General features: G+C 41.3%; 1 protein-coding gene across 1 annotated transcript in view; it reads left to right on the forward strand.

Moving 5' to 3' along the window:
- The window catches only part of LOC109472877 (collagen alpha-4(VI) chain-like), a 20,333-nt gene that overhangs the window by 5,295 nt on the left and 2,343 nt on the right, over positions 1 to 12,695 (forward strand). The window contains exons 3-5 of the mRNA XM_019772742.1: positions 2,144 to 2,317; positions 2,709 to 2,849; positions 3,124 to 3,313. Coding sequence (XP_019628301.1) covers positions 2,144 to 2,317; positions 2,709 to 2,849; positions 3,124 to 3,313 — 505 coding nt within the window. The remainder of the gene's footprint in view (positions 1 to 2,143; positions 2,318 to 2,708; positions 2,850 to 3,123; positions 3,314 to 12,695) is intronic.

A 12,695-nucleotide genomic window follows, 5' to 3' on the forward strand; every position in this document is an offset into this window, starting at 1 on the left:
TCTCTTTCTGTAGATTGTACACACAATACACACATCTTTAGATAATCTGGCCATGGCAGGTAAAAAAAAAAGTAACCCTGAATCATACTAGATTAGCGTAAATGCATGTTTATGCGTTCAAAACAAGAAAAGAATTTGTTTCTCGGTATTAATCTCTTGAAACACGGCGCTGAATATTGACGCAAAAATATTTCGGGCATCGCGCGCCCTTCCCCAAATCCCGCGTCACGTGTCGGCATTTCGCATCTCTGATTGGTTGTTGCGACTTAAGATGACTGAGCCGACGCGCGTTTAAACAATTTTTCTTTGTTCGATTTATTTTCTTCACAGAGAATTGTCGCCAATGGCTACTTCTTTTTGTTGCAATATATAATACTTCACGGAGAATTGTCGCCTATGGCTTCTTGTTACATTTTCAGCCCCCTGGCGGCTTGTTACGGTACTGCAGCGGAACTTTTTTTATATCGTGATCTGAAAATGCTAGGATCATGAAGTTTGGATGGTTGGTACATCTGTTGTGTTCGCTAAATGGACTATAAAAAACTATATTCATTATATAATATATAAAATATACAAATTAAGACCTAATTAATGATGACCTGTACGCCTGCTCATCTGTCGCAGCCACAGGAGATTCCAACCAATGGAAAATTGTTATGATTTTATAATGATGACTGTGATTTAATACTTGCCAATACAATGTGAATATCATTAAACATAGTTTATTTGTAATTTGTAATTTATGTGTAAATGCTTATGATGCTAGCCTTATTTGTTAAGATAAAATTGTCAATTGGGTGGAGAATATGATGAGCCGATATGATCCATGCAAATGAGGCTCTTACTTCCTAAATCCGTGAGTAAAATTGTATAATTCGTCCGCTGCCGGAACATCATTAGGCGAAGGTATGAGGTCGGGAAACTCTTGTTTAGACATTTGTTACAGGAAGTTTTATGCCCCCGGCTCTAAGGCCCTATTTACACCAGTTTTGTGGTCAGGCTTTAGCAACCACAAAAATCCATCCGTATCTGGGCGTCACGCTGACAAGCGGACTGAAGTGGGGTGCACATGTTAATAATATCACAACTAAGGCGAAACAGACATTGGGAGTGATTAAACGTAATCTGTGGGCATGTCCAACGAGAGTAAAATCACTTGCATACACGTCACTTGTAAGACCGAACCTAGAATACGCTGCGACAGTATGGGATCCATATACAAAGAAAGACAAAGACAAATTGGAAAGGGTACAGAATTAAGCTGCAAGATTCTGTATGAACAACTATGTAAGAGGTGCTAGTGTCACGGAAATGAAAAGAAACCTACAGTGGACCTCACTTGAAGACAGAAGAAAGATGTCTAGACTATGCATGATGTACAAAATAAACTGGTGGATGTCCCAACTACTAAGTACCTAATACCAGCCCAGAAGAGAACAAGAAATAGCCACGCATTCAAGTACCAGAGTTATCAACCAAGGATTGAGGTGTTCAAGAATTCATTCTTTCCTAGAACTATCGCAGAGTGGAACTCACTGTCACCAAGTACAGTAGGGGCATTGTCAATAGATAGCTTTAAACAATGTCTAGAGCTAGAAGTTCAAGGGTTAGGTGTAACAAGTCGATCGGTGTAATATAGCCAGCTGCCGCCGCGCCGCGTGCCTGCGAAGCTGGTGTGTTACGCCGAAAGGCGGTTATACCGGCTATACAGATACAGATACACTAGGATAAAAGTGTCCGGATCGAGCCGAATTGAGTGGCTTTGATCCGGCTTCGATTCGGCTCCGATCCAGCTCCATCCTATTGGGAAAAGGGCGTAAGTGAAGCATGATAATAATCATGCAAAAACAAATGGTGTATTCTACAGGCAATTGTGAATGATTTTGATTAATAAAGATATGATATTCTATCATGTCACAATGTGGTTGCTAGTCATTACCGGCCTTACCTCCCTAATCATTTATGCATCATACCAAAGAGATTTGGAAGACCTCTGCAGTTGATGTAAAGCTTTGAAAAGTGAAATATCAGTTACAAAGCCGTCATGTCGTTTAAGATGATGAATAACTGAAGGATAAAGATATGAGATCATGAAAAAGAGAGATATTAGAGAAATGACCATATCCATTTGTTTGATCGTTAGTGCCGGAAGTGCCGAAGGGCGTTTCCTCCATCTTCGTGGATGAGGGGAAATGGATCGTGTATCCTCAACCCAATTTCACTGGAGGGTCATTTCTTCTGAAGCCCGGGGAGTACAAGGACCCCGGAGAAATGGAAAAGATGGCACAGGCACTAATCGCTGGTCAGAAATGGTCAGGTAAGCCTAACATTTCATTCATTTTAAAAACCAAATACGTAAAGTTCAAATACGACATACAACCGACAGGTTTTTTTATATGATTTAGTTCCCATACATCGTGATATGAGCATTATCATAAAAGTGTGTTGGTGGTAATCATAGTAAAATGTTGAACTTTATCCCAACACAAAGATTACACAGAAATCATTTTTAACGACCTCTGTCGCCTTCATCAGGATAATGAATGACCAATCACTTCAAAACATAATAAATCCATATTTATGTCACATGTGAATACAAGAATGGGACTTTTACAATTCCACATTTCTAACAGTTGGCTCTGTAGAGTCCCCCCAAAACGTGTTAAAAAAAGAACAAAATTAGATCATAATTCCGGTTTTCAATACAGGTCAGTGCCGGTCCTTTAGACAGGTTGCTGAGGGTAGTATGATGCTGTTTGACCAGGACAATTTTTGTGGTAAACGTTTGTTTACCAAGAAGGCCAAGGACAACTTTACATATTTTGACACTAAGTCCATGATCATCGAACGTAAGTTCTAGATAATTCAATTATCTAGGCGGGCTTTGTAACTGTAACGGTGACTGTTAAATAGCTACACTGCAATTTCACAATACGCGCACTGCAATTACAATTATCATATGCAGGCAGTATTAGTATCTCTTGCGCAGGCAGCTGCAAATAAAAACAACAATTCATCAACTATATAATTATAATTCACTTTATTAATTCCTTGCTGTCTCTTTAAAATGATCACTTAGTATCATCCAACCAGAACTAAAACTAAGAGTACATTCCACTACAGCGGATACCAACACCAAGAAAGCAAGAAAGCACCCGCAGGTGGACCTGGTTTTCGTGCTAGATGGATCCGCCAGTATCGGGACGGACAACTTTGCGAAGGTAAAACAGTTTGCTGTTAACGTGTCACGTGGTCTGCACATCGGCCCAACGACTACCAGGATCGGTGTGGTGCAGTACTCTGAAGTTGTGACGTAAGTATGAGTTGGTTAAATGTATGAAATTCAATGTAAGAAAAATAATTTCTTCCAGAACACATTCCCAACTAAAACGAGAAATTCTCCATACAGTATGTGCAAAATGCACACACCTATGTGCAAAGTGCACACACCTATGTGCAAAATGCACATACCTATGTGCAAAGTGCACACACCTATGTGCAAAATGCACATACCTATGTGCAAAGTGCACACACCTATGTGCAAAGTGCACACACTATGTGCAAAGTGCACACACCTATGTGCAAAGTGCACACACTATGTGCAAAGTGCACACAGCTATGTGCAAACTGCATAATTATACTACAAACAGACAACACTTTAATTCCGGACTGACTCTCATTCCGGACGACCTTTAACCATTAAGACATTATTATATTACCCGCTGAAAGTTGCGTAGGTATCATCGATACGCTGTAGGTCCCCTGGGACTAGGTCAGTTCTGCAGAATTCTGCATTCGGATGCAGAATTCTGCGCAGGTGCAGAATTCTGCAACCCAAATGCAGAATTCTCTATCCAATATCCATATCCAAATGCAAAATATGAAGGAATTTGCAATGTCTTATTTATTTTATGATGTTAGGAGAGTGGACTCACACTCGTCCTACATTGTGTATGTGTTTGCTACTAATCCCTGTGCTGCAAAAAAACATACAAGACAGGACATTCTGCCAAGTACCTTCCAAAAGCACAAAAGAACTTTACAGATGGCACACACATTTCAGGCACAAGTACTTTCAGGTCATTCAGGTCACAGTATTTCATGCTGTATCTGTATCTGTATAGTCGGTATAACCGCCTTTCGGCGTAACACACCAGCTGATGGTCATTGTCAGACTGAAGCTTGAGTTCTTGTACACGTGGCGTGATGTTGTGCTCGGTGCTCAGTGATGGCGGCCAGAGATGACTGGGTACATGGCAGAAGTAGTTGGCCGGCAAGCTGGCTTTGTTGTTGCAGCATGTCGACGATCGGGGTCGGTTTGCAGCAGGTGGGTGAGGCAGGCGGTTGTAGGCGTGGTAGCGCAGCTTGAGCAGCGATCAGGCAGGTGGATTCATTGCCAGGCGATTCAGGAGGTATGATAACACGGGTTGCGAGAGGTCCGGCTGCTCCCAACCAAATGTAGGGATGCAAGAGAAGAGGCGATGGGAAAGACATTGTACTCTGTGGTGGCATGGATACTTCCTGTTTTCCGCTAGAATTATACATTGCTACAAAACTGATTTTCTCTGATCCGAATCAAAAGTAATCCACCTAGAGGAAGTAGTTCAAGACATTTGTGGCGGATCCGGATCAGACATCAAACTTTCCCTGTATGTAAATCTGCCTGCTTTGACAATATATTACATCAAGTACGTTACCTCGAGTACTATCTGATCTACAAGATGTGTAGAGGCGCCATTAATTTTTGGGGGGCAAGGGCAAAACTTGCGTTGCTTCCCAAAAACATCAATGCCACTGTACAAGTCTGTGAAGGAGGCTACTAATCTGCTTTTTTGCACTTAAGACTTTTGCGTGTGTGTGTAAATTGGGTCTACATTGGTTTGTAAGTTGTTCAACAAACAGGTGACTTTCACAGCTCTCTCTGATATACAATGACAGTTCATTTTGTAAAGCTGTTATTAGTCATACTCTCATGTCTACCTAATATAGGTTAAAGCCAAAGTTCCAAATTATCAAAGGCCGTGTTCATGTGAAGTCAGTGAAGGCGCTTTACATGTGGTTTCCCCCGAAGCCGGTTTCAAGTGGCTCCATCTGAACGCTCCAAATCACATTGAAAGCGCCTTGATCCCAAACCACTTCTAGAGGTGGTTTCGAATCGGTTTTCCCGCATCGCGATTTGCATCTGAACGCAATGTGATTTCAATGTGACTTCACCTGGTCATGGATTACGGGGTGATATTTCTTTATTTATAAGCAATACCAAATTTTAAGTGGCAGCAACTTGAAGAGCAGTAATGGTCAAATAATGTGTCTGTTCTAGGACGAGCTTCACCGCCTCTGGCGGGACCACGTCAGCATTCGGCCGAGATATGCTGGGAGGGGCACCAGCAAGCAGGTCGTTGACCTCTGACATTAACAACACGCCACCTTGCGTTGCATTGTTTTAATCAAACAACAATGAATGTAGTTTCAGAGAATTGTGATCGGGCACGGTTTGAAAGGAATGTATGGCACATGGACCAGATGTGAGGAATGCGAGTTACCCGAATCGCGGTTTGGGTGACTTCACATGAACAAGGCCTAAAAAGTGTTGTATGGCAGTCTTGTACCTAGAAAGGACCAATAGGAATAAGTCATCTATGATGATATTGTTATGATGACAAATTACTTCATAATCATAATACAAAATTTTGCCCTCTCATGCCCCTATCACCTTGTGACTCTTCACTTCAAGATTTTGCATCATCTTTATAATTCATACAATGTAAAAGTTGCTCTTTCTCTTATCTCCACTGTAATAGTCTGGCTGTGAGTCTTGCTATTGCTAACACCAGAAGCTGTTTCATGCTGGGTTAGCTGCTGCCAGTATTTACTTAAGGATTAGCTTGTAACAAGGTGTGACAGATTAATTTGTATCAGAGTGCTCCCAAGTGCCCTCAGTTAGCCCCCAGCTGACAGAAAACCCCAATGAACAGGCTGGGGGTTCCAATGCATTCAAGTCATCACGTTTTGCTAATAATTATACTAATCGTGCAAACTTTGCAATCACATTTTTAAACATTTTGTGCTGAGCACACATGGTCATCTCTACTTACATGTCATGTATATTGAGAAGTGTTTTCCCATTCAGATGACTGAAGGTTCAATATTCCTTCTCTACCTTAAGACCACGTAGACACAAAGCACTTCGACAGAACTTCTCATACAAGGTCGTATCTGCATATATAAGGTTGCCACCCTGTCTGTAGTTTTGTGTAGTTATTTGTGCACATCGTGGTGTAGCAGTATTTAAACCTTCATAAAATTTGATTTAATCTGGTACTGTAACTGTACTATCTAGAAAACAAAGCTGTATACACCTCCATCGACGATCATGGACTAGTCTGGATGTCAGACCCATGGCACACTGGGCCCAAAGTAATACATGTATCTCAGGCGTCGTTCATGATTGAAATGTGTTCCGGTTTGGCCACGATCCGATTGGAAACAGAATATATTTCTGCGTCCGTGATTTCAAAACGTACATCCACACTGGAAACGGTTTCACACCGCAGATTTGTGCAGAAATCTGCTTTTTTAAAGATTTCGTACAATACTGTCTTACAAAATGTATCAATATGGTGATAAGTGGTAGATATACTCTCCTACAAATGCTACAATCACGTTACATGTCTTTTGGGCATAACTTGTCGGAAATGCATTGGCTTTTCCTGTATTCCTTGCAACGTTAGCATATACAATTTTGTGTAGTCTTGTGTAGTACATTGTGTATATCGTCTTGTAATGCAACAGGATTTAAACCAGATATAAGATCACACACTTTGTTTTAATCGAGAACAAAGTAACCGTTTACTGTGCCCTGGGTGAATTTGACACTCACAAGAAGAGAAAGTGGTCTGAATGAACTCTTTTAGGCCTTATAGACTTGAACAGTATCTAATCCTTAAGTTTTGTGGCTTTAGCAAGGAGAAAGGAGAAGAAGACTTTGAGAAAGGTTATGCCTGGAATCTTCTATGGGTCGTGCAGAGAGGAAATAGAGAAGCCGGGTCATTGAAAGTGCAGATTTTCACAACCAGATGGTCCGGTGGCCCCACACAAGAAAGCGAACATAGCCAAACAACATCACGGACCTGAGAAATAACCAGCAAATAAAGTCTACCACCTCAAAAATGGAAGATTGTTCCACAGTAACTAGGTTACATAATTTTATTTGAATTCTATCCAGGATAAATTGCATTGACAGGATAGACGGGGACCGTTAGGTAGGTCACTGAGACTGACCTCAGCCCTGCCAGGCCGACTCTGGGGACATCCCTGGAGGACTTGTGCTAATCCGTAACACCACCAGGGCTTTCCTGGGCTAAAACTTTGATTATTTTGGGCAAAAATTGTCGGAAATGCATATTATTGGCTTTTGTTCCACTTCATGACAACCCAATGCCCCGCAAGTTGGCATTCAGATACATGGAGCTTTGCACCATGCTTTTTGCTTTTTGATTTAGGCCTAGCAACTTCTAGCAGCTAGCCTATAGGCCTAGCAGCAGCTTTTGTGCCACTATATCATGGCTCGATCACACCCTAAAATCAAGTTTCAACCCTTGGTTACAAATGTCTCTCCTATCCCACTTTGAAGTTCTGCAAGACTCCCAGACTGGATGTCCGCGGGATTTTGGGGCCGTGTAATGGTTTACTTCCCCAACCTCATCTTTCTTGCTTTTTCTCGTCTGACCATCTCAGCTGATGGCTGTAGGTCAGCACTTTTTGTGGGTCAATACAAGATGATACCGGTCTTGAACACCAGAATCTGATTGTTATCTACAATTGATTTGTCCCTATTTAGTCAAGAGGAAAGAAAGAAGAATAAAGCCTTGCTAGAACTTGGGACATGATTTTAGTAGTTGAATTGCTACATTTACTGTGAGACTGTGTTCAAGCCCTGGACAACTGCCCTTGGAAGAACTTATCACCAAGGTACAATGTAGCTTGGGGTGCTACTGCGTTTGTGTAACAATTTTCTATGCCCCACCTCCACACTTATCCTAACAAATTCAGGGCTTTTAAAGTCTTCACAGTAAGGGCCCAGAGAGCCCCTCTTGACCACCAAACTGTAATCACTATCACATGTTTTCATGGCTTATCTATCTAGCCCATAGAGAAGACCTCTATAGTCTCAGGAGAACTACCTTAAGTAGCCTGTGTAACCCAACCTTTTTCCCTGTACTTTTCTTGGCCAGTTGTTAGGCAGGGAACTGGATGTATTTCCATTTGTTCTGCTTGAGATCTGTAAGGTGATTTTTGAAGTGAAAAAATGCTCCACAAAGTGATGATGAGATATGTACATTACAGAATTGAAGATACCAGGCTAGGACATACATGTAACTGACGTTTGGTTTGAGCTATGCAGGAAAGCATAATGACCAGGTCATGTACAAATGTAACCAGCTAGGCTCTCTCAGGCCAAACACTTACCAGCATCAGTAAACCACAGTGGAATTTGACATTCCATTGACTGGTCACCGCAGGGTCAGGAGTATCAGTTTCCCAGTGTCTTCTGTACCTTCCAAGTGCTTTTCATGATAGTATCTTGTTGAAGGAATTGTTTGCAATTATGAGTGTGTCTCTAGTATACATACATGTAAAGTAATCTCAAGAAAGCTAATTCTATACTCTTCTTAAATGATATCTGGTCTCAGATGCATGATAACAGTCATTGCAACCTTCCTTGACATTGCCATACTTCTGGTTTAGGCTAACATATGCTACTGCAATGAAGAGTTAGCAATTAAATCAAATCCCCACATGGTCCCTCTGATTTTCAGTTACATAAAAAGAGCCCTTGGAAGCACAACAAGAGAGTGCGTAGTCAGATTATGCTCTGAATAGTGAGCAGTTTTGCACAGGATCCACATACATGTATATGAGCATGTACGCGCACGAGACCCTTATGTTTTCCTTGACTAGCCAGGTCAAGTAGAGTAGCCAAGTAGATCTAGAGAGGGTAGGGGACGGGGGACATATTTCTTGGGGGAGGGGAAGAACAAAGTAGCACTTAAAGACAAGAAAATGAGCTTTTCCTCTGGAAATTGTGAAAAAAAAAACAAGGGAGAGGAGTGAATAATTGTCTTGTCAAGTAACGTTCACACATGATTGCATGATTGGATGCAAGTTAAAACTGTGTACAATAGAAAAATCTGCTGTTATAACAAGGGCATATACATCAGGGCTTGAAATTAATTTTTGGGAATAGACACTGGTGCACCCAACCTAAAAAATTGGGTGAACAAAAATATTTTAGGTGCACCATATACATTGTAAGATGAAATAAGCAGAATGTCTGCAAAACTATAATTATGTTTCATTTCAAGAAAAGTACTGTAATGATGATTGGATTATTGTTGTAACTACTATATATGTACATTTATATATATTAAGAGAAAATATTTGAGTGCAAATAATACCTGAGTGCACCCACATAAAAAAATTGGGTGCACATGCAGCTCCAAGGTGCACATGCACCCAGCATCGAGCTCTAGCCTGTACATTGAATAGGTGAGACACTGAAGCAAGACCTACAGTGTTGCACTGATCCATTCTGGTAGACCAGATGACCCAGCCTGGCCTGTTTTTTCTCTCCCTGGGACCCACACTGATTGAAAGAAAACATTCACCTTGCTCTGCAGACCAGGGTTTGAAATACAACACTGAAATCCCCCCTATATTTTGCTCTCCTTGTTCAAAGTTGTTAGGGGGAGTTCTGATGTGGACTTTGCTGGGGTTTATAATTGGGCTACATGTACAAAGTCATGTAGGTGGTCAGACAAAAACCTGTTATGATGAGAGTATGATGGAAAGTACATCTACATGTACATCTTACAACAATGACATCTCTGTTAACCAGTCTATGGTGCTTAGGGCAGGCTCAGGGCTCTAATATTTTCCCCAGTCCAACTCAACAGACCTGGTAGAATTGCTATAACTCCTGTAGGAGTTTTGCATTGATTATCCTTTTGTCAAAATAGATTTGTAACTTGTGTGGTAGTGGTACACGTAGGTTCCACTTCCAGGTTTGACATCATAAATTAGTAAGGATGATTTGAACTGGATTCTCAGACCCAAATATGGGATCAAACAAGATGTAACTTCATCCCTGAAAAAACATCTGCCTTGCCTCCTCTGCCTGAGTTGCGTGGTTACATGTACCTCTCACTGGGACGGGGAGCCAGAGGTCAGACCTTCAGGTCACAATTGTGTACATCACAGTTTGGATGTTACAGAAGCTTTGCTCAGCTATCATTAATAAGTTAGCCAGCAACCTTGTGCCAAGTTTTCACTCTTCACATACATGTATTTTTGTTATGTGCAGTTCCAGAAAGCTTTGATGAGCAATGAGTATTCAATGTTATGAACAGGATCGGAGGAAAGTGTGATACTGGCATGCAGAACTAATCGTTTTTCCTCAGTTGGATGGTCCAAGAGATGACCTATACATGAGGGCCTGCATGCCCTTTATTGTAAGGCATAATCAGGCCTTTTTAGTCTCAATAATCTGTAGGCAGCCTCCCCAAAAATGTAATTCACAATAATACACTAGCTGCAAAGTGTAAAGTCATGATCAGCTCTGAAACTTTGACGTAATTCGTAGTCGGCGGAGAAAATTTGCGCAATTCGTAATCACTACACCCCCATGCAGGCCCTCACACATGTACTTGCATTCCTGTTACAGTAAGTCTATCCTGCCTTGGCCCTCCTCGGCCTGGCCCCTCTTGGCCCCTACTGGCTTTGGCATGATCTCCTGTGAAAAGGTGTCTTTTCCTTTAGAGTATACATGTAACCTTGGTGTCAGAGAAAAGCACAATTTGAGGGTGTGCATGTCATGGTCATGGTCATGGGCACAACATACAGAGAATATGTCTGACCAAATCCAAAATCATTGGACAGATTTTTTACTATTTTAACCCAAAATAAGCTATATAAAACCATTTGCAAGACTTGAATAAAAAAACTTGGAAAGCAAAATCTTAGCATAATATTTATGCAAAGCTATCCACATGCCAAATTGCAAGGTATTGGGCTGTCATAAAGTGGGACAAAAGCAATAATATAGGCATTTCCGACATTTTTACCCAAAATAAGCTGATACTAGTGATAGTAGCATTTAGGGGAGTGAATCTACCACTTATCACCATAAATGATACATTTTGTGGGACAACTTCACAGTATGAAATCTTTTTAAAAAGTTAGATTTCTGCACAGAAAGAATTCTGCAGATTTCTGCAGAAATCTTCGTCCCCGTGTGTCAATGGAATTTCCCTTATGGTTCATTCAACTGAATACTGCTGGTTACTAGCCCGAGTGTCAGCCTTTGTAGCTTTCGTCCGCTACATTTTTGTATACATATATAAGTGCTGAGGTCGGGCACCAAGGATATTTCTACTAATTCTAGAGCAGTACTAAACAACCAGGGATATCTGCATGTTTGATGATGACTGTTCTGTGTTATGTGGTTTATATCCAAACTACATTTTGAACTATTGACTATCAAGTTTCAGATGGGTCTGCCTAAATACCTAATCATGAGTCAACTGCTATAAAACACTTCTTCTCTTTCTGTATGACCTATAAATGTAATTATGCCAACTTGGGGGTTGCTTGACTGGGTGTCAAAGTTGGGTTTGGTCGGATAGCCTGACTCCTGCTGCTGGGAGAAGCTCCAATGAGAGTTAATACACAGGGACAGGACACCTGTCATCAAGGTACTTAGCAGGCACATACATACCATGCATGTACATGTGTGCCAGATTTGGTAGGAGCCCTGGTGTGACTAATGAAGATTTTCTAGGAGTGTGGGCCAGCCCTAAGGATTTGTTTGTTTTAACAATCCTGTGGGTGGGACCATAACTTATCAATGCTCAGGCCAGTAGCAATCTAAGATTTGTAAGCGCAATACACAAGCATCAGCACAGCCCTTTCAAGGTACTTGGCAGAATGTCCTGTCTTGTATGTTTTTTTGCAGCACAGGGATTAGTAGCAAACACATACACAATGTAGGACGAGTGTGAGTCCACTCTCCTAACATCATAAAATAAATAAGGCATTGCAAATTCCTTCATATTTTGCATTTGGATAGAGAATTCTGCATTTGGGTTGCAGAATTCTGCACCTGAATGCAGAATTTTGCGCAGAATTCTGCATCCGAATGCAGAATTCTGCAGAACTGACCTAGTCCCAGGGGACCTACAGCGTATCGATGATACCTACGCAACTTTCAGCGGGTAATATAATAATGTCTTAATGGTTAAAGGTCGTCCGGAATGAGAGTCAGTCCGGAATTAAAGTGTTGTCTGTTTGTAGTATAATTATGCTGTTTGCACATAGTATATGCACCTATGTGCACTTTGCACATAGCTGTGTGCACTTTGCACATAGGTGTGTGCACTTTGCACATAGGTGTGTGCACTTTGCACATAGGTGTGTGCACTTTGCACATAGTGTGTGCACTTTGCACATAGGTGTGTGCACTTTGCACATAGGTATGTGCATTTTGCACATAGGTGTGTGCACTTTGCACATAGGTGTGTGCATTTTGCACATACTGTATGGAGAATTTCTCGTTTTAGTTGGGAATGTGTTCCAGGTAGTCTTTGCTTGCTAGGAAGTCATTACCCAAATGGTATATCGCGTATATATATATATAT

This window comes from Branchiostoma belcheri, unplaced genomic scaffold (assembly GCF_001625305.1).
Source record: "Branchiostoma belcheri isolate BF01 breed outbred unplaced genomic scaffold, Haploidv18h27 scaffold288, whole genome shotgun sequence".
Lineage (NCBI taxonomy): Eukaryota > Metazoa > Chordata > Leptocardii > Amphioxiformes > Branchiostomatidae > Branchiostoma > Branchiostoma belcheri.